Below are 23,139 nucleotides of genomic sequence, written 5' to 3'. Positions count from 1 at the left end.
TTACTAGGGACATGTAATAGGATTGCTTAGCAGTATGGAAGGCCATTCTGATGTTTGAAATCATGATTTTAAAATGAAACCAGACAGTCTGATGGAATGATTTCTCCAGGAACATCTAGCTGCTCCAGTGCAGGCAAAGAGTAAATGAATATTATGGTTTATCCAGAACTGGAGTTTTTCAAGGCAAGGTTGAGTGAGAGAAAGGGAGTGATATTATAAAGATGGATTGTAGGATACAGTTCAGTGAAGGAAGGAAGTGAAGCTCAGAGAGGGCTCATGAACAGTGAAACATTGGCAATGAAGATACTTGAGCAAGTCAGCTGGAGAAAAGAGGGTTTACATTTGAGAGTTCAAATGTAGTATAACTTCTATTAATGATGGGGCGGTAAGGTAGAGGGAAATGAGGTCTTTGGAAATGACAAGGTCGGAGACTCAGACACCGGAGCGCTGATATCATCCAGGGTGGAGAACGGCATTCGGCATTCGGAAGGAGGACAGAGCAGGTGGAGGTGTCGGGGGAGTGGCCCTCAGAAAGCGTGGTAGCTCCACCCCTTTCCACATACCTTGCCCTGTGCGTTGCTTCCACCTGGCTGTTCCTGACTTATATCCTTTTATAATAAACTGATCTAGTGAGCAAGGTATTTCTCTGAGTTCTGTGCGTTGCTTTAGCAAACCAGTCAAATCCAAAGAGGGGATCACTGAAACCTCCAATCTATTGTGGTCACTCAGAAACACAGCTGATGACCTGGACTTGCAATGGGCATCTCAGGTGGTGAGGGGACAGTCTTGTGAGACTGAAGCCTTAATCTGTAAGATCTGATGCTATCTCCAAGTGGACAGTCTCAGACCTGAATTGAATTGTAGGACACCCAAATGGTTAACACCATTGCTGGTTGGCAGGGAAACCCCTGGCTCCAGTTTAGGAACTGGATGCTCAGACCTTTTAGCAGGTTTTCTCCACACTTTATATTCCGGACTCCCTAAGCACCAGGAGTCTGGTTTCTCTCTCATGCTTTGTTTCTACAGAGTCTGGTTAGTAGGGGGAGTGGGCTTGACACAATCTTCTTCACTTCTCAAAAGCACACCTTTCAGAGAGCGCATTAAGGATGGGCCTGTAGCACTGGGGATGAACTTCATCCTCCACTCCCCAAAGTTATGAGAATTGATGAGAGGAGTCAGGACTGGTTAGATAGCCCTAATGCAGTGGTTGGCTTGTGTTTTAAAATCTCTCACTGGGCTGGGTCTCCACTGCTGTGCAAGGGCTACTCTCTAGTTGCGGTGCTTGGGCTTCCCACTGTGGCGGCTTCTCTTGTTGCGGGGCACAGGCTCTGGGCATGTGGGCTTTGGTAGTTGCAGCAGGCAGTCTCAGTAGCTGTGGTGCACGGACTTAGTCCCACCCACATTGTGTGGAATCTTCCCAGACTAGGACTTGAACCTGTGTCCCTGGCATTGGCAGGTGGATTCCTACTCACTGGACCACCAGGATAGTCCCAATAGTGTTTTGATTATGTAAATATTGCAAGGGAAAAACTAACCCAAGGTGAGCCAGAAGTTTTGTGTGATTGAAAGGTGATTCAGTAAGCTGTTTAGGAAAAGAACCAAGCCCAAGATTCTGGGAGCTTTCTGTGGTCTGGTGGGTCGAGGAGGTGTTCAAAGAGAAGGTTATCTAGGATTGAGATAGTCAAGGTGGAAGGGTACATCTAAATAAAAGCACTGTGACCAAAATAAAGACGAGCTTGGGGCTTCACTGGTGGTCTAGTGGTTGAGAATCTGCCTGCCAATGCAGGGAACACGGGTTGATCCCTGGTCTGGGAAGATACCACATGCCTCTGGGCAGCTAAGCCTATGCACGACAACTACTGAAGCCCACATGCCCCAGAGCCTGTACTCAACAGAAGCCACTGCAATGAGGAGCCCATGCACCACAACAAAGATTAGCCCCCATTCAGTACAACCAGAGAAAGCCCACTCCGAGAAAGCCCAGCAATGAAGACCTAGCACAGCCAAAAATAAATCAGTCATCTGAAAAAAAAAAAAAAAAGACAACATTCTGAGGATGAGAATCCCCCATGGGCAGTTGTAGACACAAATATTCTATAAGGGCAAGCAGAATCATTTTCTAGTGATGTAGATGGCATATCCCACAGAAGAGAAAGGGAAAAGTGCCAAGAACTCAAGACAAAACAGCTTGTGGTGGTGGTGCTCAGGGAGGGTGAGAGGTGGAAAGCAAATAACAGGCCAAGGGCTATTCACCAGCAATTGCATTGAAAATTCACGCACATACAGGGAACTATATTCAAGATCCTTGATAAACCACAATGGAAAAGAATATGAAAAAGAATGTTATGTATGTATGTATGTATGTATAACTGAATCACTTTGCTGTACAGTAGAAATTAATACATTATAAACCAACTATACTTCCATAAAACAATTTTTAAAAATGTGAACATGGACCTCCAGATGGAATTTCTCCTATTTATGAACCACTCCAAGAATGCAGAGGGAACTGTCCCCTTAGTGGACTTGAGATAAGAGAGCCCAGATCTGAATCCCGTTTCTTGAACAAGCAGACTCACTTATCTTCTGTTTCCTACCACGAAGGGCAGTCTGGTCACGTGTATGAGAGGATTGCCCAAGGCCAGTCAGGCAGATTTTCTTCCCTAAAGGGACTTAAATCACTGTCAGTCTCCTTGTGGAAAAGTACAAGTTTTCTCACAGATCATGAAGCAAATAACTAATTGATCTCTAGGGAACTTTCTGTCTCCCAGTAAGTTGAAGCTTAATTGCAAGATCTTCACAGATCAATGGGGTCATCCTTAGACTAAAAATAAATTGGCTTCTTAAAGATACATGCATTGGAGCATTTTTGTATGACAGTGTTAAGAAATCAAATAATACAACTGCCAATCTCTACTATAAGCCAGAAAATTTGATTTTGAATAGTATGGAATCTTACCATTGTTAATACATAGACATGCCACCGACAACTACATTTCTCAAAGCCCTTTGCTTCTCACCCTCCGCCCACCATCTGAATTCATGTAAATCCCGCTTCAAGGAATACGTGTGACACAGCATGTGCCAAGAGTGGGCAAGTATCCTCGTGCTAGAAGATAACTCCCATCTGGGGGCCCTTGTACTGAAGACTGCCTTATCTCTCCCAGCCACCTTTGCATAGCACAGAAGTGAGACAGCAGAGGCTCCCAGACGAAGTCTAAACCTTGCCCACATAGCTTAGTAAATATTTATTAAGTACGCAAGGTGATTTTCCATGTGTTGACATCTACCATCCTAATAACATCATTTGAACTTAATGAGTCTTCGTGGTATTTTTAAATTTTATTTATTTTTGGCTGTGCTGGGTCTTCATTGCTGCCTGTGGGCTACTCTCTAGTTGTGTGCAGGCTTCTCATTGCAGTGGCTTCTCTTGCTGCGGAGCACGGGCTCTAGGGTCCACAGGCTTCAACAGTTGCAGCTCATGGGCTCAGTCGTTGGGGCTCCTGGTCTCTAGAGCACAGGCTCTATAGTTGCTTAGTTGCTCTGTGGCGTGTGGGATCTTCCTGGAGCAGGGATCAAACCCTTATCTCCTGCATTGGCAGGTGGATTCTTTACCACTGAGCCACCAGGGAAGCCCTTTCATAGTATTTTACTGCTACCCTCTTCTGCAGAAAAGGTAGTAAGGAAACCTCCTAGAGGGCAACTAGGCACCATTTGCATCAAGAACTTTAAACTGTTGGGATTAGCAGATGCAAACTACTACATAGAGAATGGATAAACAAGGTCCTACTGTACAGCACTGGGAACTACACTCAATATCCTGTAATAAACCATAATGGAAAAGAATATGAAAAAGAATGGATACATATACGTATTTTTTCATATTCTTTTCCATTATATGTATATATGTATATATGCTGCTGCTGCTAAGTCGCTTCAGTTGCGTCCGGCTCTGTGCGACCCCATAGACGGCAGCCCACCAGGCTCCCCCATCGCTGGGATTCTCCAGGCAAGAACACTGGAGTGGGTTGCCATTTCCTTCTCCAATGCATGAAGGTGAAAAGAGAAAGTGAAGTCGCTCAGTCGTGTCTGACTCTTAGCGACCCCATGGACTGCAGCCTACCAGGCTCCTCCATCCATGGGATTTTCCAGGCAAGAGTACTGGAGTGGGGTGCCATTGCCTTCTCCGATATGTATATATATGTGTATACATATGTATAACTGAATCACTTTGCTGTACAGCAGAAGTTAACACAACATCGGAAATCAACTACACTTAAAACTAAATTACAAAACCTTAAAACTGTTATCCCACTTCCAGCAATTAAGTCCAAGAAAATAAACACAAATGCCATGACATAGGCATAAGGATATTCATTGCAATATGTATAACTGTGAAAGAAAGAGCACACAAAATGATAAATAAAACAAATAGTTTAATTAAGGTATACCCACAATAGGGTATTATAAAACTATTAAAATGACATTTTGTATGAGAAAGGGCTTAAGATATTAAAGTGAAATGCAGGATATAAAACTGTATACAGTATTACCCCAATTTGGAAAAAAATTGTACATTTAATATATTTGCACACACAGAAAAAGACTAGAAGACAACTGATCCACATGGAAGAAGTTTTTTTCCTTCTTTATAGTTTATGACCTCCAAAGTTTATTTTATCAGAGAATAATTTTAAGAACCAGAGGCTAAGAGAACCAATATTTGAAATACCCAGCACGTGGAAGGCACTGAGCTAGGAATCTGACCAATTATCTAAGGTCCATAGCAGTCAGGAGAGGTCAGGTAGCCCTAGTGGTCAAGAACCCGCCTGTCAATGCAGGAGACACGAGAGATGTGGGTTCGATCCCTGGGTCAGGAAGATCCCCTGGAGACGGAAATGGCAACCCACTCCAGTATTCTTGTCTGGGAAATCCCATGGACAGGTGCTGCAGTCTATGGGGTTGCAAATAGTCAGACACGACTGAGCACACACACAAGCATCTCAATGCCTGGTTTACAGATGAGAAACTGAGGCTCTGTTATGGAAGCCTGGGATCTCTATTTGCCCAGGCCTTGGACTCATGCCCAGGACAGTGCCCACGTCCCCTGCTGCCCCACAGGCCTCACCAGTATGGTTCCTAGTAGGCCCACGGGAGGGTTGCAGTGAAGGTCACTGACAAAACAGAACTGTGTATAGCTTGCCCTAGAGAAAGGCCTTATTTTGCTTTCTAAACTCTTCATATCTTCCTCCAGAAATAGACAATTTCCTCCCCTCTGCAAAAGAAACACAGGCCTCGTCACTGGGAAGGTTTGAGCTCCACTGTGAAACAAGTTTTTATCCATGTGTCCAGCTCCACATGCCTGTGCCCTCTGAGACCATGCTATCGGCTGTCGCGCTTATTGGTTTGGCATTTTGTCAGGCTGTGAGCAGAAGGACAGGGCAGAACGTCACACCCCCGCCCCTTCCACCAGCTGGCTTCTTGGTCTCTGCCCTGGATACTAAAACCAACAGGCTGTGTCCTCTGGCTATCAACCTGAGGACGAGGGGAGATAGAGTGGAAGGGGGGACAGCAAATATCCCAGTTATGTGACCAATCGGGACTACCTGGCAGCATATTTGATCTTCTGTAACCTTATTCTGCCACACAGTTGGGGCCTCCAGGCGGCTGGGAGGCCCATTCTAACCCTCAGCCTAACTGTCGGCTGAGTTCCAGGTACTGCCTTGGTGAGGGGCGTCCAGTCCCCCCAGCTGGCTCTCTTCCAGGTAGGTCCCCAGGGACACTAACTGCAAACTCTCATGGAGGAGAGGTGGAATTTTTCTCCACTTTTCTAAGGACATTCATCACTTCCTGTTCCCTCCCTGAGGCAGAGACAGGAAGTGACTTAGATGGGGTCAGTGACATTCAGGACTGGAGCAAGCTGCCTGGGTCACCACTCTATCTTCCTGCACCACAGTTCCTGAATTAAAGAACAGAACTACCTAGGGACTTTTATCTAGGAAGAGACAGAAGGGGACATGGGGAATGACACATGACATGCCAAACAGGGGGAATAAACTGGTCCTTTCTGAAAAGACCCTTCATCTCTCTCTGCAGTCACAAAAGGGGACTACATGTTCAAAAAGGTTACAGAAATACTGGGTTAAACAAAGTTTAAAAGTTCCTATAGGACTTCTCAGAACTTTTAAGTGCTCACAAATACTGTAAAGGTATTATAATGGAAAGTGTTTCTTAAACACCAGTCAATTAGAGAACCAAGGATTCCATAAGCACCAGGAGTCCAATGAACACACCTTGAGAAGTGTTGTTACAGGGTGGGCCTGTAACACAGAAAAGGCCCCAAATAAGCCATCTACCACTATCTTCAAAAGTACAGTAGGGCTGTGGCACTGCCATTTGTTAGTGGTGGAAATACAGAGTGCTAACTTTGAAAATAAACAACTCTTGATGCATTTTTAAAAAAGTGCAGTCGGATCAAGCAAGGTTGTCATTCTGTACTCTCCCGTCTGTACTCAAGAGTTTGTGGTATTTTTCCACTTGCTGGTCGAAGACCCTGGAAGAAAATCCTGTCTGGATAAAGTTCACTGGAGTCAGAAGGTATTTGAGTGCCAGGCCCCTGCACTCAGAAGCCAGAAGAGGGGCAGCCTCACTGCTGGGAGACAGGGGAGAATCCTGGCCCATCCAGGCTCTCTGGTTCTCTGTGCCTGCCAAGGCCACACTGTCTCCCATGGGTACCAAGTAGGGCCCTACACCAATTTCCTCCCCAGTTTCCAGAGAAGGAAATTTCTCATTTGTAGACCTCAAGTGTACCGGAAAATCCGAAGGGGTAGTTACTATAGTCATCATCTTCTGGGACTCAGAGGAAGGGACTGCCCCCTCCCCTTCTCGGCTGCAGACATCTGGGAACGACTGCTTCTTGATTTGCAAAGGATGGCGGGAGGGCTGCTTCTCAAGCTCCCCAGCCAGGTTCTCATTCTTGGTCTTCTTTGAGTCCCTGTCAGCTTGAGAGTGATCAGCATCTTCCTCAAGGGATTCAAACACGACACCCTGGGTTCTCAGTCTCTTGAGCTTCCTTTCTAAAAACAGCCAGAGAAAACTTGGATTTCTGGAGGAGGAACTCATGTATTGCTGTACAGAGTCTGGAATCAGGGGCACAGAGAGCCTGGGGCTCAAGCTGTCCTGGAAGTAGTCCCTACAGGGTTGTCGCCGGACAATGGGCACCACCTGGCAAGGTTTTAGTGCTGCAACAAAGACACGGAGCTCTGAGTAGGAGGAATGGTCAGAGTAAGGGATGACGTGGATATCCGGGTGGGAGCGGTAGATCTTCCGGCTGGTGGGGAGGATGGCAATGGTAGGGTGGGTCTGGTTCCAACGCAGCATGGCGGAATGGCAGATCTCCATGTGGTCCACAGCATGGATGCGGCCAGCCTTCTCCTCCACTGTGAACACATCTGCCAGGCCCAGCAGCTGTACCAATTCCAGGCGCCGAGGACTCAGTACCACCCAGGTCTGAAACTCCAGGGCCAGCCGCTCCAGCAGTGACTCTTTTCCCAGGCTGTAGAGTCCTGAATAATGTTAAAGAGATTGGGGAAACTAACAAAGGAAGACAATGAAGCTATGTTACTGTAGTTGTTCGGTTGCTAAATCATGTCCAACTCTTTTGTGACACCTCATGGACTGTAGCCCGCCAGGCTCCTCTGTCCATGGGATTTCCCAGGCAAGAATCCTGGAGTGGGTAGCCACTTCCTCCTCCAGGGGATCTTCCTCACACAGGGACTGAACCCGCGTCTCCCACACTGGCAGGTGGATTCTTTACCACTGAGCCACCAGAGAAGCCACAGTGAAGCTATGTGCTTAGTCGCTCAGTCGTGTCAGACTCTGCGACCCTGAGGACTGAGGTCCACCAGGCTCCTCTGTCCGTGGAGGATTCTCCAGGCAAGAACACTGGAGTGGGTTGCCATGCCCTCCTTAATGAAGCTATGGGGGAATCCTAATAAGTCAACCAAGTGTTTTAATAAAAATACACAAAGTTAATGGGACTATCCCCTGTTTGTATATCAGGAAGGAGGTGCATGTGAGCTAGGTATATGGAGGATGGGGCTTCCCAGGAGGCTCAGTGGTAGAGTCCACCTGCCAATCTAGGAGACGCAGGCAGTTGGGACAATCCCCTGGAGGAGGAAATGGCAACGCACTCCAGTATTCCTGCCTGGAGAATCCCATGGACAGAGGAGCCTGGCGGGCTACAGTCCATGGAGTCACAGAGGGTGGGATGGGACTGAGCACAGATGGAGGATGGGGTAGGGAGAAAGCTCACACAGAATCCACTCATTGATTCAGTTCAGCAAAGGAGAGCACCTACCAAGCGTTTAGCACTGTGAAAACAAACAACAATCTCAGCCCTCAGGGAGTGTCATCTACATGAGGATCCAGAAAAAATGCATGTTAGAGACATGCACACAGTATTATGGGGTACAGAGAAGTATCTACCAGTTGATGGAGTTAGGGAAAGCTTCCTGATAACAAACACTTAGCTGAGTCCTAAATGATGGGTCCAAGTTAATCTGCCAAGGGAAGGGGATGGCAGAGAACATTTTAAGAGAGGTCATTTTGGTGTTTCTAAGGCAGAAAGAAATGGGTAAGAAAGGACACTAGAGAGGTGAGCAAGGGCCATATAACAGAGGGCTTTGCATGTACTGCTAGGGAGCTTGGATTTGATTCTGTTAAGTAAAGGTGAGTCATGGAGGAGTTGAAAGCAGGAAAATGGCTAATTCAAATCACAGGATCAGAGCAGGGTTTTAGGGGAAAAAAAAAAGTGGCAGCAATGTTATTCGAAGGCCTGGACAAGACTATATTGAAAGCAGAAGTACCAGTTAGAAGGTCCAAATAGTACTTCGAGAGAAAGAAATGGAGGCCTGAATTTGGATAATGCTTATGATAACAGATATAGGAGATGCTATTTAAACAGTTGTTCACAAACCTTTTCTGAGGGTGTGTTTCAAGTCTACAGTCAGATTGTGCCCTCCTTTAAAGAACCTGTATTTCCTTTATATCCACTTTATTCCTCATCATGGTTCAAAATCTCACTCTTTGGGCACAAATGTAGCTGATTTCTCTCTCCCTATCCCCCCTTACCCTTTTTAAAAAAAAACTTATCCTAGGCCCTTTACTACTAGACTTTAAACCCTCATATTTTATTCATTTTTCTATTCCCACTGCCTATCAGAATATTTGACACATAGTATGGGCTTATTGTATATCTGAAAAGTTAATCAAGCCCTTCTGTAGTACCCTCCTAGCCAGCTATGCTCCTCTAGGAAAATTCTGTGTTAAAAACTCTGAGAAGACTTAGGACTGGTATTTCTTCATGAAGTCAAGCAATCCTGAAAGAGACTATCTCTCCATCAATTTGGTGTCACTCTAGAAGGTATACAATTTGTTTTCAATGCCTCTGTTTTAGCCTATTTTGAAACTCCTTTCAGAGCTGGGGCATATCCTTTTAAAATATTCATCATGGTGGCAAATCTTCCTTTTGTGGATTTATTACAATTTTGGAAACAATCAAAAAAGTCATTTGGCTTCCCTGGTGGTCCAGTGCCTAAGACTCCATGCTTCCAATGCAGGGGGCCTGGGTTCAATCCCTAGTCAGGGAACTAGATCCCAAATGCCACAGCTAAGACCCATCACAGCTAAATAAATTAAAATGTTTAAAAAAGGTATTTGGAATTAAATCTATTACATTTAAAAAGATAAAAACTGATTTTCATAAACTATCTCAAAAGGCAATTCCAGCTGCAATTTCAATGTATCTAATTACAAGCTTAACACTCACTTGAGTATCTACATTCTGATAAACTGTATTCACTTTCTAATAAATATCAAATAAATATCAATAAATATCAAATTCCTCTATCAGGCATTAATCTAGGCATCTGGCAGATATCCGTAAGTGAAACAAAGAGCCTGTTTATTGTGAAATTTCCATTCTAGCAGGGGAAGACACAAACACATAAGGCTTCTTCCCACCTCCAACCATGCTCTCAAGGAATAAACGTGTGTGTGGCAGAAGTGGGGATAGGCAATCAACAATAAGCAACAATACAGGAAAACATGAAGTCTGTGGGAAGTTGAGTACCATGAAAAAGTGAAAAAGTTGAATTGGCTTAGGGGATCTGAGGTTGGGAATGTGGGAGCAGAGATGTACTTTTAAATAATGTCAGGGTAGATTTCATGGAGAAAAAGAGATCTGCACAAAGACATGAAAGATGTAAGAACCCCCAAAGAACCTAGATTCACTAGTTCCATGAGTGAGAGAAAAAGGAAAACCCTCACCAATTTTTATGTTATGTTGTGGATGCTTTCGAATGAGGTCAACAATCTGGCGGGCAGCTTCTTCTCGGGAAGGAAGAACTAGGTCTGGGTTGTAATTGGTATTGTCTAGGTATAAGGTATGAATCTGTTTCCCCAGTCTCAGGGCTGGCTCCTTCAGCATGGATGGTGTATACCGAAAATCACCTGGGAAAAAAATATGGGAGGCATAGTCAGAGACAAAAGCATAGAAGACAAGCCTCTCCCAATTCCAACAGCAGATGGGCATTTGCCTATTGGCATCTTGGAAAAAACTAGAGTCTAGTAGTGATCTAATGTAGCAGAGTTTCTTTGTGGCAATGTCTCCATCGTGCTCCTGCATTTTCATTACTCTTTGCAAAGTGGGTGTTCTTTGGAAGGAATGATACTAAAGCTGAAACTCCAGTACTTTGGCCATCTCATGCGAAGAGTTGACTCATTGGAAAAGGCTCTGATGCTGGGAGGGATAGGGGGCAGGAGGAAAAGGGGATGACAGAGGATGAGATGGCTGGATGGCATCACCAACTCAATGGATGTGAGTTTGAGTGAACTCTGGGAGTTGGTGATGGACAGGGAGGCCTGGCGTGCTGTGATTCATGGGGTTGCAAAGAGTTGGACACAACTGAGCAACTTAACTGAACTGAACTGTACCCTTAAAGAATGGAAAATTAATTGAGAAAGGGTCATTGTGCTCATGTGACATGAAGCTAGGAAGCTTCCAGGCTTCTACTATGAATCAAAACTACTCAAGAAAAGTAATGTTGGGAATTTTCTGGCAGTCCAGGATTCAGTGCTTTCATTGCTGGCAGGACTGGTTCAATCCCAGGTTGGGGAACTAAGATCTTGAAAACCATAGTGCTAGGTCAAAAAAAAAAAAAAAAAGAGTGTCTAGGCTGGGAAAGTGGGAAGGACCCCTCTGGAAGCCCACCTGTGTAGAGGATGGTTCCAAAGTATCCTTCAAAGAGAAACATGACAGAGCCAGGGCAGTGATTGGCATCCAAGAGGGTGACCGTCATGGTCTCTCGCCCAACTTCATCTAGAGGCAGGACATGGCTCTCACCAACCTCCAGGGCTCGGATCCACTGCTTAGATACCTGAAGAAACAGCAGGTCATCCCAGGAAACACAGACGCCTCTCCCTGATACCTCCCTGGATGAGAAGCTGTGATAGGGACCACAGTCCTCTCTTCCTCCTCCCTCTCTCTACCCCATCCTTCCTAGAAGGCTAAATTTAGAGTCCAGAAAGCAAGTCTACTCAACCATTCCTCAACTTTCCAAATCATAATAACCCCTTGGAGTGCTGTGCTCAGTCACTCAGTCGTGGCCAACTCTTTGCCACCCCATGGACTGTAGCCCACTAGATTCCTCTGTCCATAGAATTCTCCAGGCAAGAATACTGGAGTGTGTTACCACACCCTTCTCCAGGGGATTTTCCCGACCCCGGGATCGGACCCAGGTCTCCCGAATTGCAGGCGGATTCTTTACCGTCTGAGCCACCAGGGTAGCCCTTGGGGGGTACCTGTGAAAAAAATTCCAGCCAGATTTCCAGGACTACATCAGCTATGTCTACTGATTCAAACGCTGGAGGAGGGAGGCACTGGAGAATCTTACTCAGAACATTAGATGAATTCTTAGGAGCCAAGTTTGGAAAACACTGGCCTAGCTTATGTGAAGAAGTAGGAACAGTTTCCTTGAAAGGCCTAGAAGTCCTCCCCAGTTTTATCGGGGAAACATCCCAAGCCGGACAGTTAGAAACCACTCTTGTTCTGGGTTTAATATATGCACTTCTGGGTTCCCCAAAACTGTCGCTTTTGTAAAAATCAATTCTCCTGGCCACAACTCTATGACTCCAAGGCTGACAGATCGGAAGACCCCACCCAGATGCCAGGACTAATTCTCCGAGGCCGACTCCAGCCCCCCGTACCTGTAGGTGACGGTGCAAGAGGTAAGCCGTGATTGGGGAGCAGTAGAGGGGCCGGGTCCAGGTGCTAGTCAGACCCACCGTGTGGTCCGAATGCATGTGGGTCAAGAAGAAGAGTCGGGCGGAGCCAGCCCGGCGCAGGCTCCAAAAATCCACAGCGATGGGCGTATGAGGGATCAAGACCCCGTTCATGGTGGCGGGGTTCGAGTCACCAGTGGGTTCATGGGAACAGAGCTCCTGTGTGAGGCTCCTACCATGCCGCCCTGAAAAAAAACATGCTCGGGCAAGAACAGGGCTAGAGACCGTAAGGAAAAGCCAGCCCAGTGAGGGAACGAATGGCCAGATTGGGCAGAAAGAAGGAAGTGACCTTGCTGGTAGGAGTTTGGATGGAATCTCAAACCGCAGAAGGCGCCCAACCGAGCGCCACTCCCCCGAACGCGCAGGACCAGGGGCAGAAGCCCGGCACTCAAAGCGCGCGCTGCTGGGCGGAGACAGGCCGAAGTAGTCAACTTCCGATTGCCCGCAGCAGCTCCGCCACAGGGAGCCGCGCAGCAGCGCCGGGAGGTGAGAGGTTGGGGGAAGGGCACCCAAAGGTCGGGATCCAGGCTGCGCTCGGCGCTCACTGGGAGAGGGTGATTGGCAGCTGCAATACGCGGTCCCTCTGGAGGAGGCGGGACTTCCGCAGAGAGCTTGATTGGGCCTCTAGGTGACGGCAACCGCGTGGAGGCGCAAGAAAGGCTGGAACTGGAGAGGGAGGGTTTCACGGACAGTTGGCTGCTGGGCTGGAAATCAAGCCGAGGACCTAGAGGTTGGGGAGAGCTCTGTGGGCGGGGTGAACCAGCCTGCGGGTCCCGGGATAGAATCGCAGAGCCTCGGGTGGGCTGCTCCCGGAAGCAAGAGGGTTGAAGTTGAGTATGCTAGGTCCTGGTTGCGGGCCTTCGGGAAGACAAGGCTGGGGCGAGATCGCGCCTGTTGTCCCTTCGCTGACTGACATTTCCTTTACCCAGGTCCCCACATCAGGGCTAGAAGGAGCCCGAGTTCCCTAGGGATCTGTGGAAACTGCCCCGTGACTGTTGGAGAAGATGCCGTACCTTGGCTCCGAGGACGTGGTGAAGGAGCTGAAGAAGGCTCTGTGTAATCCTCACATTCAGGCTGATAGGCTGCGCTATCGGAGTGTCATCCAGCGAGTGATTAGGTATCACCTAACGCCCTAATTCCCCCATTGCCATCCCCAGCAGGCCTCTCTCCCCATGGCTGCGCAGAAAGAGTTAATGAATTTTCATACATGGCAGTTGTACGGTTTGGCCTTTCTGCTTCTCCGGAATGACATATAAGTCTCCCTTGTGGGGCATATTTTGCTTCTTTTACTCAGCTGGGTGATTTCAACCATATCTTGAACTTGTACTGCTGATCTATATCTAGTACAAACGTCCTTTTTTATCCTCAGACTCACACATCCTATTGCTTGCTTGGCATTTCTGCCTGGATATTTCTTCAAAGACATGCAAAATAGCACCTGCATTCTTCCCTCCACCTTCTCTTCTGCTTGTATTGTGTTGATAAATGTCACCACCCAGCTGCCCAAATGTGGGAGTCAGTCTTGATGACACCTGATCTTCACTGCTCAAGTCAGGTGGTATGGATTTATGGTTCTAAATATCCGTCCTCTTTTTTAAAAATTGGCACTGCTGTTCTGCTTTCTTTATTAAAAAGAATTGCAGTGGTTTAAGAATAGGTCAGGGCTTCCCTGCTGACTCAGTGGTAAAGAATCTGCTGCCAATGCAGGAGACTCCAGTTTCATACCTGGGTCAGGAAGATCCCCTGGAGAAGGAAATGACAACAGACTCCAGGATTCTTGCTTGGAAAATCCCAGGACAGAGGAGCCTGGCAGGCTACAGGCCATAGGGTTGCAAAAAGAGTCAGATATGTCTTAGCAACTAAACAACAACAAAGTATCAGGTCATCTTGAGTGACTAAAACAACAGCAGAGTATTAGGTCATCTTGCTCCCATTTCAGTTAGAATGATTTTCCAATATATGAATTTGACAATGTATCTCTTGCCTGTAGCAGACTTTCTATCACAAACTTTAGCAGGCACGGAAGTTTTTAAGAATGCTTTTTAAAATTTTAATGCTTTTTATGCTTTTTTCATGCTTCTTTAATGCTTTTTAAGAAAATGTAAAAATTTCATTCAATCCAGTAATTCTGATTTCAGTAGGTGGGATGGAACCCAGGAATCTGCATTTTGAACAGACATCCCCTCAAATTCCTATAGGAGATCACAGTTTGCTGTGATCTACAGAATAAAGTCCAAATTTCTTACCATAACATCCAAGGAACACCCTGTTAACTACCTTCAGACTGTCAAAAGAATATACCATTCTTGCTCATGTCCACATGCCTTACGGTGTGTATCATTACCTATCTACTACACTTCCCTGGAGCTCCTGCTAATTTGACTCAAGTATTACTTCTTGGCAGTGTTAGATACCCACTGCACCTTATCTGTTATTTCTGTTGTGATGCTTATCAGTCATTCTGTAATTAGAGGTGTCCTTGTCTGCCCGCTCGGTAGATTTGAGTTCCTTCAGATCCGAGAACATGCCTTCCTCAGATTATGTCCCCAGAACATATCCCTGGAATGTAAAAGCTGAATGCCGTTGGAATGCATCAATACTAGGAATTCTGTAAGTGTTTGTTGAATGAACAGAAGAACGTTTATTGCAGGCCATGTTAAGTTTTGTGTGATATGATAGAAAAGGTAGACCTGGTTGCTTCCCTCTGAAAGGTCACAGTCTAGTTAGCTATCCAGGACATGTATAAGTAAAAGGCTTTCTGTAGGTTGGTGGTGGTGGGTTGGGGATTATATATTTTACTTTTCCCTGCTGTGTGTATTGGTTTCAGGCACATGACTCAAGGGGTGGACATGTCTGGTGTTTTCATGGAAATGGTGAAAGCTAGTGCCACTGTGGATATTGTTCAGAAGAAGTTAGTTTATCTCTACATGTGTACCTACGCTCCCCTGAAACCAGATCTGGCTCTCCTGGCCATCAATACACTGTGCAAAGACTGTTCGGACCCCAACCCGATGGTGCGAGGGCTGGCATTACGGAGCATGTGTAGCCTCAGGTGAGCTCTCTCTCCCCTTCCTGCATCTCAGTGGCTGAAGAGTTCATGTGGTCACAGGCAGATTTTTAATGAGGACAATTTATTTGAGTTCCTTAATACTGGGGAAAACACGGTTGTAACCTGAACTCAGGTTGTCAGCCATTACTTTGGTTTAAAAAACTATATAGATGGTTTTATTAAGGGATTTTTTTCTACCTTACTCTCAGTGAGATGGTTAAAGATTTCTAAATGTGCGTGTATTTTAACTTGCCCGTGTAGCATTATTCCACATGAAAAGTCAAGTGATGCATTTTAAGTTTGGCAGCAGCTTTCTTGAGTTTGTGGAGAAGAATCTGACCAATGCATATTCAAACATCTACTAAGCCCTCTGTTAAGTGAATAGGGGCTAAATTATGTCAACACTAGTACTTTAGGATCTGGCTGACTCCAGAATGTGTTGCTTAGGATGCCTGGTGTGCAGGAATATATCCAACAGCCAATTCTCAATGGTCTGCGGGATAAGGCTTCATATGTCAGGAGGGTAGCAGTCCTTGGCTGTGCCAAGATGCATAATCTTCATGGTGACTCCGAAGTGGGTAAGTTTCAATGTAATCTATCATCATCAGTATTTATCTGTGCTTCCGTTATATGACTTTGTGAAACATTATGTCGTTTGATAGAAAATAATAATGTGGTTCTACTGGATATCCCTTTTTTAAAATTTCATTTTATTTCTTAAATTTATTTTTATGTGGAGGATAATTGCTTTACATGTTGTGTTGGTTTCTGCCGTAGAACAACGTGAATCATCCAGAAATATACATGTATCCTCTCCCTCTTGAACTTCCCTTCCACCGTAGGTGTCTCTTTTAAGTAGGATGCAAGGCTTGGTATTTTCTGAGCTTAAAGAAGTTCTTTCTTTGGGGTTCAGGTGAAATTCTTTGCATCAACTACTGAGGATAGTCTGGAAATGGCAATTTTTAGCCTTGTACATTGTTACTGCTTTTGTTACTTTTGTGTAATAGCAGAGAGGTTCAGTTTTGTCTGCCTGGAACTAGTATTCTGGCTCTATCCCCATGACTCTGAAGGTTCTGTTTATATGAGATCTTTGTTCTTTTGTAGATGGTGCCCTGGTAAATGAATTATATAGTTTGCTGCGCGACCAGGATCCAATTGTGGTTGTGAACTGCCTAAGGTCTCTAGAGGAAATTCTGAAACAGGAAGGAGGTGTAGTCATCAATAAGCCCATCGCCCACCATCTCTTAAATCGGTTTGGACACCTCTGTTCTCTTTTTATCATGATCAGATCTGCATCTCTGCATCATAGTCGGATCTTGTTGATGTATTGAATGAAGGAGAGGTTCTTGAATAACTTTTGTAGAGCAGTAAAAAAAAAAGTTAACTGTAACCATTAACTACCTCATGTTTCATTGTAAGTTTTGTGTGTCTTTTTTTTTTTTTTTGGTCTTAGTTTCTTTTGATAATATAGAGAGATGGCAGAAAGATCCTTCGGGGATAGGTTCTGTCCCTGCAGTCATTATGTCCCCCAAACTAAGCCATTCACACATACTATCTTACAATGTAGAGAGTCTGGGTCTAGGCTATAGCAATCATGTCTTTGGCCCTAGATGAGAATGCATTTGTACTGTGAACTCATCTTGTTATTTAAAGACTTTGTATAAACTTTAAGTAATATGTAAAAAGAATAATTCAATTATAGTACAACCTACTTTTAAGAATTCTCCCCTTATCGTGATGAGCAGATGACTAGTGACAGAGCAATCGCATGGAGGTGGTCCTAATTTTGTTGCTAACATAGCCCATTTGTTTTCTTTTTTGGATAGAATGTCAAAACTGGACCAGTGGGGCCAGGCTGAAGTCTTGAACTTTCTGCTCCGCTACCAACCCCGAAGTGAGGAGGAGCTGTTTGACATTCTCAATCTGTTGGACAGTTTTCTCAAGAGCAGCAGCCCAGGCGTGGTTATGGGAGCCACCAAACTCTTTCTGATCTTGGCCAAAAAATTCCCCCACGTGCAGACCGACGTGCTCATGCAAGTCAAGGGCCCTCTGCTGGCTGCCTGTTCTTCAGAGAGTCGAGAGCTCTGCTTTGCTGCCCTCTGTCATGTACGCCAGATCCTGCACAGCTTGCCAGGTCACTTCAGCAGCCACTACAAGAAGTTTTTCTGCTCCTATTCGGAGCCCCACTACATCAAGCTCCAGAAGGTGGAAGTGCTGTGTGAGCTGGTGAACGACGAGAATGTGCAGCAGGTGCTGGAGGAGCTTCGAGGGTACTGCACCGACGTGTCCGCCGACTTCGCGCAGGCTGCCATCCTCGCCATTGGTAGGTGTCTGCTGCTTTTCCTTCATGAAAGCCTACACCAAACAGCTAGAGAGCTGGGGAACCACGGAGAGCAAAAGGGAATGAGTCTTGCTTCAAGGGAAAGGATCTAGCTTCAAAACACTGGGTCAGTGACTGCAAATACGTGGGGGAGGAAGGCTCTTTTGGCCAACACCGGCGTTGCCACGTCTTTTCTAGGATATAGACTACAGGTGATTCAAAGTATCACATGATTAATTAATTGATTTTAAAAAACATTTATTTATTTTGGGTTGCACTGGGTCTTAGTTGCTGCTCTGAGGCTTTCTCTAGTTGAGGAAGCGGGGACTACTCTTTGTTGTGTACACGGGCTTCTCATTGTGTGGCTTCTCTTGCTGTGGAGCATGGACTCTAGGTGCGCTGGCTTCCCTAGCTGTAGCTCTCGGGCTCTGGTGCGCTGGCTGGGTAGTTGAGGCTCCCGAGCTTAGCTGCCCCACAGCATATGGGATCTTCCCGGAACAGGGCTTGAACCCGTGTCCTCCTGCATTGGCAGGCAGATTCCCATCCACTGTCAGACCATCCGGGAAGTCCAACACAATTTATATTGCCTCTTGTTGTACCTTACTGAAAATGCTTTTCTGTATGTCATCTTCCTACAGTCTTGTGAGACAGTCAAGAAAAGTGGACAAGTGGTTATTAACTTCGTTTTCAAGATGAAGCAACTCGGGCACAAAAAGATTCTTAAATTGCCCGAAGTTTATATAGTTCCTGAACTGGGACTGAAACCCAACTTTCCTGACTCAAAGTCCTGTGTCAATTCAACAATCATTTATTGAGCTTCTACTCTGGGCTACTCTGTATTATGCTGAGTAGACCAACATGGAGTAAAACCTAAGGCCTACAGACCTTTTCACACTACCATGTCTGGAATTTAAAGAGCTAAAGTGAGCCACAACATGAAAGCAGCTGGAGAGCTCAGTTTTGGAGGACTTCAAGGGAAGGAGGAGGAGGAGGAACTCTCCTATGTAGAATAAAGTATGGCTATTTTTAGGGGCAGAAAAGAGGAAACAAAGAGGGGAGTAGAAACCCTGCCATCTGGAGGCTGCGGTCAAGTGTCCCCAGCAGGAGTACTCCTGTGCAGGTGTGCTGCAACAAACTGGCTGCCACATAAATACTCTGAAATTTTCAACCTTGTTCAATAGGGAATTCATTTTTACCTAAGTTCCCTTAAATTCTTATTTCATCAAGCAAGGTGTGATTCTTTTTTTTTTTTAGGTATTTCCGGTCCTCTTTGTTTTTGGTTGGTAGGAAATTGTTTTAGAATGAGGTGCTAATATTTGACTTAACACATTTTCTGCTTTCCTTCCTCTGTAGGTGGCATCGCCAGGACCTATACGGATCAGTGTATTCAGATTCTAACAGAGTTGCTGGGCCTTCGACAAGAGCACATTACCACGGGTAATAGCTACCATTCTAGGATTTTTTTGTGTGTTTCAGAGGAGGACCAATTTCCTGGCCTGTGATGGTTTCTCAGAACATGTTTGTTGTTGAATATGAGAGGTTTAAGTTTTTCTTTACGTCATCATTTGTTGCCATCAGAGGAGCATATAGACCTAACAGGGCAGGGAGTCTTCAGGTTGCCGTGAGTGTTCAAGGCTGTTGTTTAGCTAATGAAGGGTGCTAGGATGACCTTGCTTGTCATTTCCCCACCTTTGTCCCTCTTTTTGCTTCACAACAGCAACTGTAAGCAGTGGCTGCCAGACCTGGGACTAGAATGACACAAACAAGGTGCCAAGAATACAGACATTTAAAGAGGCGCTCACTACTATATAGAGCATGGGTAAACAACAAGGTCCTACTGTACAGCACAGGGATCTATCTGCAGTGTCCTGTGATGAGCCAGAACGGAGGCCTTCCCTGGCGGCCTAGTGTCAGAATCCACCTGCCAATGCAGGGCACACCGGTTCAGTCCCTGGTCTGAGAAGATCCCACATGCAGTGGGGCAGCTAAGCCGGTGTGCCACAACTACTGAAGCCCATGCACCTAGAGCCTATGCCCTGCGACAAGAAAAGCCGCAGCAATGAGAAGCCCATGCTCAGCAACGCGAGGGTAGCCCCCACCTACCGCAACTAGAAAAAAGCCCGCACAGCGACGAAGACCCAGCACAGCTAAAAAAAAAGCCTTACGAGAAAAGAGTATATATATATATATATATATATATATATATATATATATATACACATGTAATGTATATAGAGAGTCACTCAGTCTCAGGTTCCTGCAGGTGCTACCTCTGTGTGTCCTCTTATGTTTTACAACCTGGCACCTTGCTGGCTTCACCGTAGCCCCAGCCCTAGTGTCTCCATTTATACTTCAGAGCATCATTCAACAGCAGCACTCCCCCACATTTGTATATGGCTTTCCAGTTTACCAAGTGCCTTTGCATACATTAATTCTTGTATCCTGATGGCAATCAGGGAAGAGCAACATTCATTTAAGAACTTGTTGCCCGTGCCAGACCTTTCTCAGGTGATCACTGACCACCCCCTCCAACACCCATTTTGCAGACACTCCTGCCGCCTGACTGTGTGACTTTTCTTAAGATTCCTTCCCACACGGAGGCTCTAACCCTGTGCTCTTGTGTCCTGAGCTTGCTGCAGTGGTGGTGCAGACTTTCCGAGACCTGGCATGGTTGTGTCCTCAGTGTACGGAAGCTGTGTGTCAGGCCCTGCCCGGCTGTGAGGAGAACATTCAAGACAGCGAGGTAGACTACGATTCTCCTTTACTTCCTGATAAAGGGGAAGTGCTTGGGACCTGCTCTGTGAAATGGAATCGAATTATTCTTTCTATGCAGTGTCTGAAGTGGGAATTCTTAGAATCAGTTGCCACCTCAGATTCTCTTTTGGGTGTAGGCAGGATATAAATTATGAAAACATTAGAATTTAACTATGGTTTCCTCACAAATATTTTGATAACCGTTATTCTCATATAACGTATTCATTATTTTGAGTGAGAGATTTAGACCATAGGGTTTTCAGCTGGCATGAAAAGCAGAGTCATTTGTGGACTTTCTACGTGTGTTTACGCTTCATCCCAGATCTACTCAGCTATTCAGAAGTGGGAACCCCTGGACACATACAGTTTCAAGAAGCCTTGCAGGCGATTCTGATGTGCACTCTAGGTTAATCACCACTTTAATGGAGTCACTTAGGGAAATCTTCCAGTAACTTCCACTGAAGCATGAAACTCCAAATTGGGGCCAAAGCCCCAAAACTGAGGAATCTTTATTGCTTAAACAACATAGGCGTGAGAGTCATAAGTCTCCTTTTTTGTGTAGAATTTCGTTCCTGTTTGAGAGTTTAGTAGGGGGTAGATCAATAAATGCAAGCTGAAGCAAGTAAAATACACTTTTTCTGCTAACTCTAGGGGAAAAGCAAACCCTGCTGCTGTCTGCCGTCTGCTCTCGCCTGGGTTTTGGACAGCCAAATGTTAAGCATCTGTTCTTACTCCCTAATTCCCTAGGGGAAGCAGGCACTTATCTGGTTACTCGGTGTCCATGGGAAGAGAATCCCCAATGCTCCTTATGTGTTGGAAGACTTCATAGAGAATGTGAAGTCAGAGACGTTCCCTGCTGTCAAGATGGAGCTGCTCACAGCTGTGCTGCGCCTCTTCCTCTCTCGCCCAGCTGAGTGCCAGGACATGCTAGGCCGCTTGTTACACTACTGCATAGGTAGGCTCTTCAGAGGAAATGGTACTTGCTGTGGCCAGTTGTGTATACCTCCTGGTGGCTCAGATGATAAAGAACCTGCCTGCAATGCAGGAGACCCGGGATTGATCCCTGGGTTGGAAAGATCCCCCAGAGAAGGGAATGGCAACTCACTCAGTATTCTTGCCTGGAGAATTCCATGGACAGAGGAGCCTCGTTAACTACAGTCCATGTGATCACAAGGAGTCAGACACAACTGAACGACTAACACTTTCACGTCGGTCGTAGAGGTTCTCACAGCTTTCATTGTTTGATGAGCTGTGTCTGGGACCCAAGGAGAAAATGTCAACATTTTCTAGGGTTTCCTCCCTCCTATTCTGGTGGGCACAGGGATAGAAAGAATGTTTTTATTTTTAATTAACTCAACCTGTTATCTTTCCTCAGAGGAAGAAAAGGACATGGCAGTACGAGACCGAGGTCTCTTCTATTACCGCCTCCTCTTAGCTGGCATCAGTGAAGCAAAGCAGATCCTGTGTAGCCCTGAATCTGACCCTTCCCTCAGACTTTTGGAGGATCAGGCAGAAAGACCTGTGAACAGCTGGGCCTTGGACTTCAACACTCTGGTGCCAGTATATGGCAAAGCCCGCTGGGCAACCATAGCTAAATGCCAGGGAGTAGAACATCATGGCCCAGAGCTTCCTAACACTGCAGCCTTTCCCACATCAGGTAAAAATCAACCTTATTTTCTATCTTGTCATGAAAAATCTTTATGGTAGAGAGTAAAGTACCCCAGCTAAACTTCAGATTGTTGCTTGAATTTTGTCTTTGTGAACAAGAAAATTTGCCATTGGTTATTTAAGCCATTTCTCCAAAGATAAAAATCACATTGTGTACTTTCAGAAATCTAGATTTTAAAATGTAGTTTCAGCAGACTGAGAGCGTCTCTTAAATAAGCTTTCTGACTCTTGTAGGATCCCTGATTCCCGAAGAGAACAAGGAGAGGGTTCAGGAACTCCCTGATTCTGGAGCCCTCATGCTCATCCCCAATCACCAGCTTACTGCTGAGTGTTTTGAGAAAACTTGGCTGAGCCTCAAAGTTGCTCATCAGCAGGTGTTCCCGTGGCAGGGAGCAGTCCATCCTGACACCCTGCAGATGGCGCTGCAAGTCGTGAACATCCAGACCATCGCGATGAGCCGGGCTGGGACTCAGCCATGGAAAGCCTACCTCAGTGCTCAGGACGACACTGGCTGTCTGTTCCTAACAGAACTGCTGCTGGAGCCTGCGAACTTGCAAATGCAGATCTCAGTGAAACAAAGCGAGGCGAGGACAGAGACACTGAAGAGTTTTATTTCTGTTTTAGAAACTGTGATCGGAACGATTGGAGACATAAAATCATAACATGGCTTCTTGTCTGTCCATAGTGAGGTGAATAGCTGTCAGAGTTCCTTAGTTTTCTTATTATCACTGCTTGTAAGTCCAGATAATATCAAATGCAAAGGAGAAGGGGAAGCTGGGAGTGAAGATTCTTCCATTTTTGTCCAAAGAACATTGACATGTTCCTCTCATACATATTGGTGAATGACCCCATTTTCCAAGTGATGTTGTAAAGGTTAATGTTGTTGGGGAGAGGGTGAGGGTAGAATTTGTATTCTTTTCTAATTAGTTTAAGGGATTATTTTACTAATTAAAGATGTCTGATGTGTCTGGAAACTGGCAGGGATATCAGTTTGTAAGGGTCATCT

At 45.6% G+C, this 23,139-nt stretch overlaps 2 protein-coding genes and 1 pseudogene across 4 annotated transcripts; 1 reads left to right on the top strand and 2 right to left on the bottom strand.

The window, feature by feature from the left end:
- Positions 1 to 4,416: 4,416 nt before the first annotated feature.
- On the bottom strand, positions 4,417 to 12,781 carry DCLRE1B (DNA cross-link repair 1B). Its single transcript, XM_069601202.2, has 4 exons — positions 12,268 to 12,781; positions 11,273 to 11,438; positions 10,330 to 10,512; positions 4,417 to 7,565 (listed from the first exon to the last, which is right to left on the bottom strand). The coding sequence occupies exons 1-4, from the start codon at positions 12,454 to 12,456 to the stop codon at positions 6,475 to 6,477; spliced, it is 1,629 nt and encodes a 542-aa protein (XP_069457303.1). The 5' UTR covers positions 12,457 to 12,781; the 3' UTR covers positions 4,417 to 6,474.
- AP4B1 (adaptor related protein complex 4 subunit beta 1) lies at positions 12,666 to 23,113 on the top strand. Of its 3 annotated transcripts, none has more exons than XM_069601190.1 (11): positions 12,666 to 12,828; positions 13,272 to 13,459; positions 15,170 to 15,394; positions 15,839 to 15,969; positions 16,496 to 16,643; positions 17,218 to 17,714; positions 19,065 to 19,148; positions 20,351 to 20,454; positions 21,213 to 21,420; positions 21,841 to 22,122; positions 22,368 to 23,113. In XM_069601190.1, the coding sequence occupies exons 2-11, from the start codon at positions 13,347 to 13,349 to the stop codon at positions 22,793 to 22,795; spliced, it is 2,220 nt and encodes a 739-aa protein (XP_069457291.1). In that variant the 5' UTR covers positions 12,666 to 12,828; positions 13,272 to 13,346; the 3' UTR covers positions 22,796 to 23,113. The 3 variants fall into 3 exon arrangements, with proteins under 3 accessions (XP_069457291.1, XP_069457273.1, XP_069457283.1); XM_069601172.1 differs by lacking the exon at positions 12,666 to 12,828 and adding an exon at positions 12,927 to 13,072; XM_069601182.1 differs by lacking the exon at positions 12,666 to 12,828 and adding an exon at positions 12,993 to 13,171.
- The window catches only part of LOC138446416 (large ribosomal subunit protein uL1 pseudogene), a 94,137-nt pseudogene continuing 88,194 nt past the window's right edge, over positions 17,197 to 23,139 (bottom strand).

Source organism: Ovis canadensis, chromosome 1 (genome assembly GCF_042477335.2).
Source record: "Ovis canadensis isolate MfBH-ARS-UI-01 breed Bighorn chromosome 1, ARS-UI_OviCan_v2, whole genome shotgun sequence".
Classification (NCBI taxonomy): domain Eukaryota; kingdom Metazoa; phylum Chordata; class Mammalia; order Artiodactyla; family Bovidae; genus Ovis; species Ovis canadensis.
The sequence above is the reverse complement of the archived record's forward strand: the minus strand, read 5'-3'. Positions and strand labels throughout refer to the sequence as shown.

Excerpts from the sequence above, each read along its gene's own strand:
- AP4B1 (XM_069601190.1), top strand. The coding sequence starts at position 13,347 with ATGCCGTACCTTGGCTCCGAGGACGTGGTGAAGGAGCTGAAGAAGGCT. Across the intron at positions 15,395-15,838 it reads CGGAGCATGTGTAGCCTCAG|GATGCCTGGTGTGCAGGAAT; the intron begins GTGAGCTCTCTC and ends TGTGTTGCTTAG. Across the intron at positions 15,970-16,495 it reads TCATGGTGACTCCGAAGTGG|ATGGTGCCCTGGTAAATGAA; the intron begins GTAAGTTTCAAT and ends GTTCTTTTGTAG.
- DCLRE1B (XM_069601202.2), bottom strand. The coding sequence starts at position 12,456 with ATGAACGGGGTCTTGATCCCTCATACGCCCATCGCTGTGGATTTTTGG. Across the intron at positions 10,513-11,272 it reads TGGAACCATCCTCTACACAG|GTGATTTTCGGTATACACCA; the intron begins GTGGGCTTCCAG and ends TTTTTTTCCCAG. Across the intron at positions 7,566-10,329 it reads ACAACATAACATAAAAATTG|GACTCTACAGCCTGGGAAAA; the intron begins GTGAGGGTTTTC and ends AACATTATTCAG.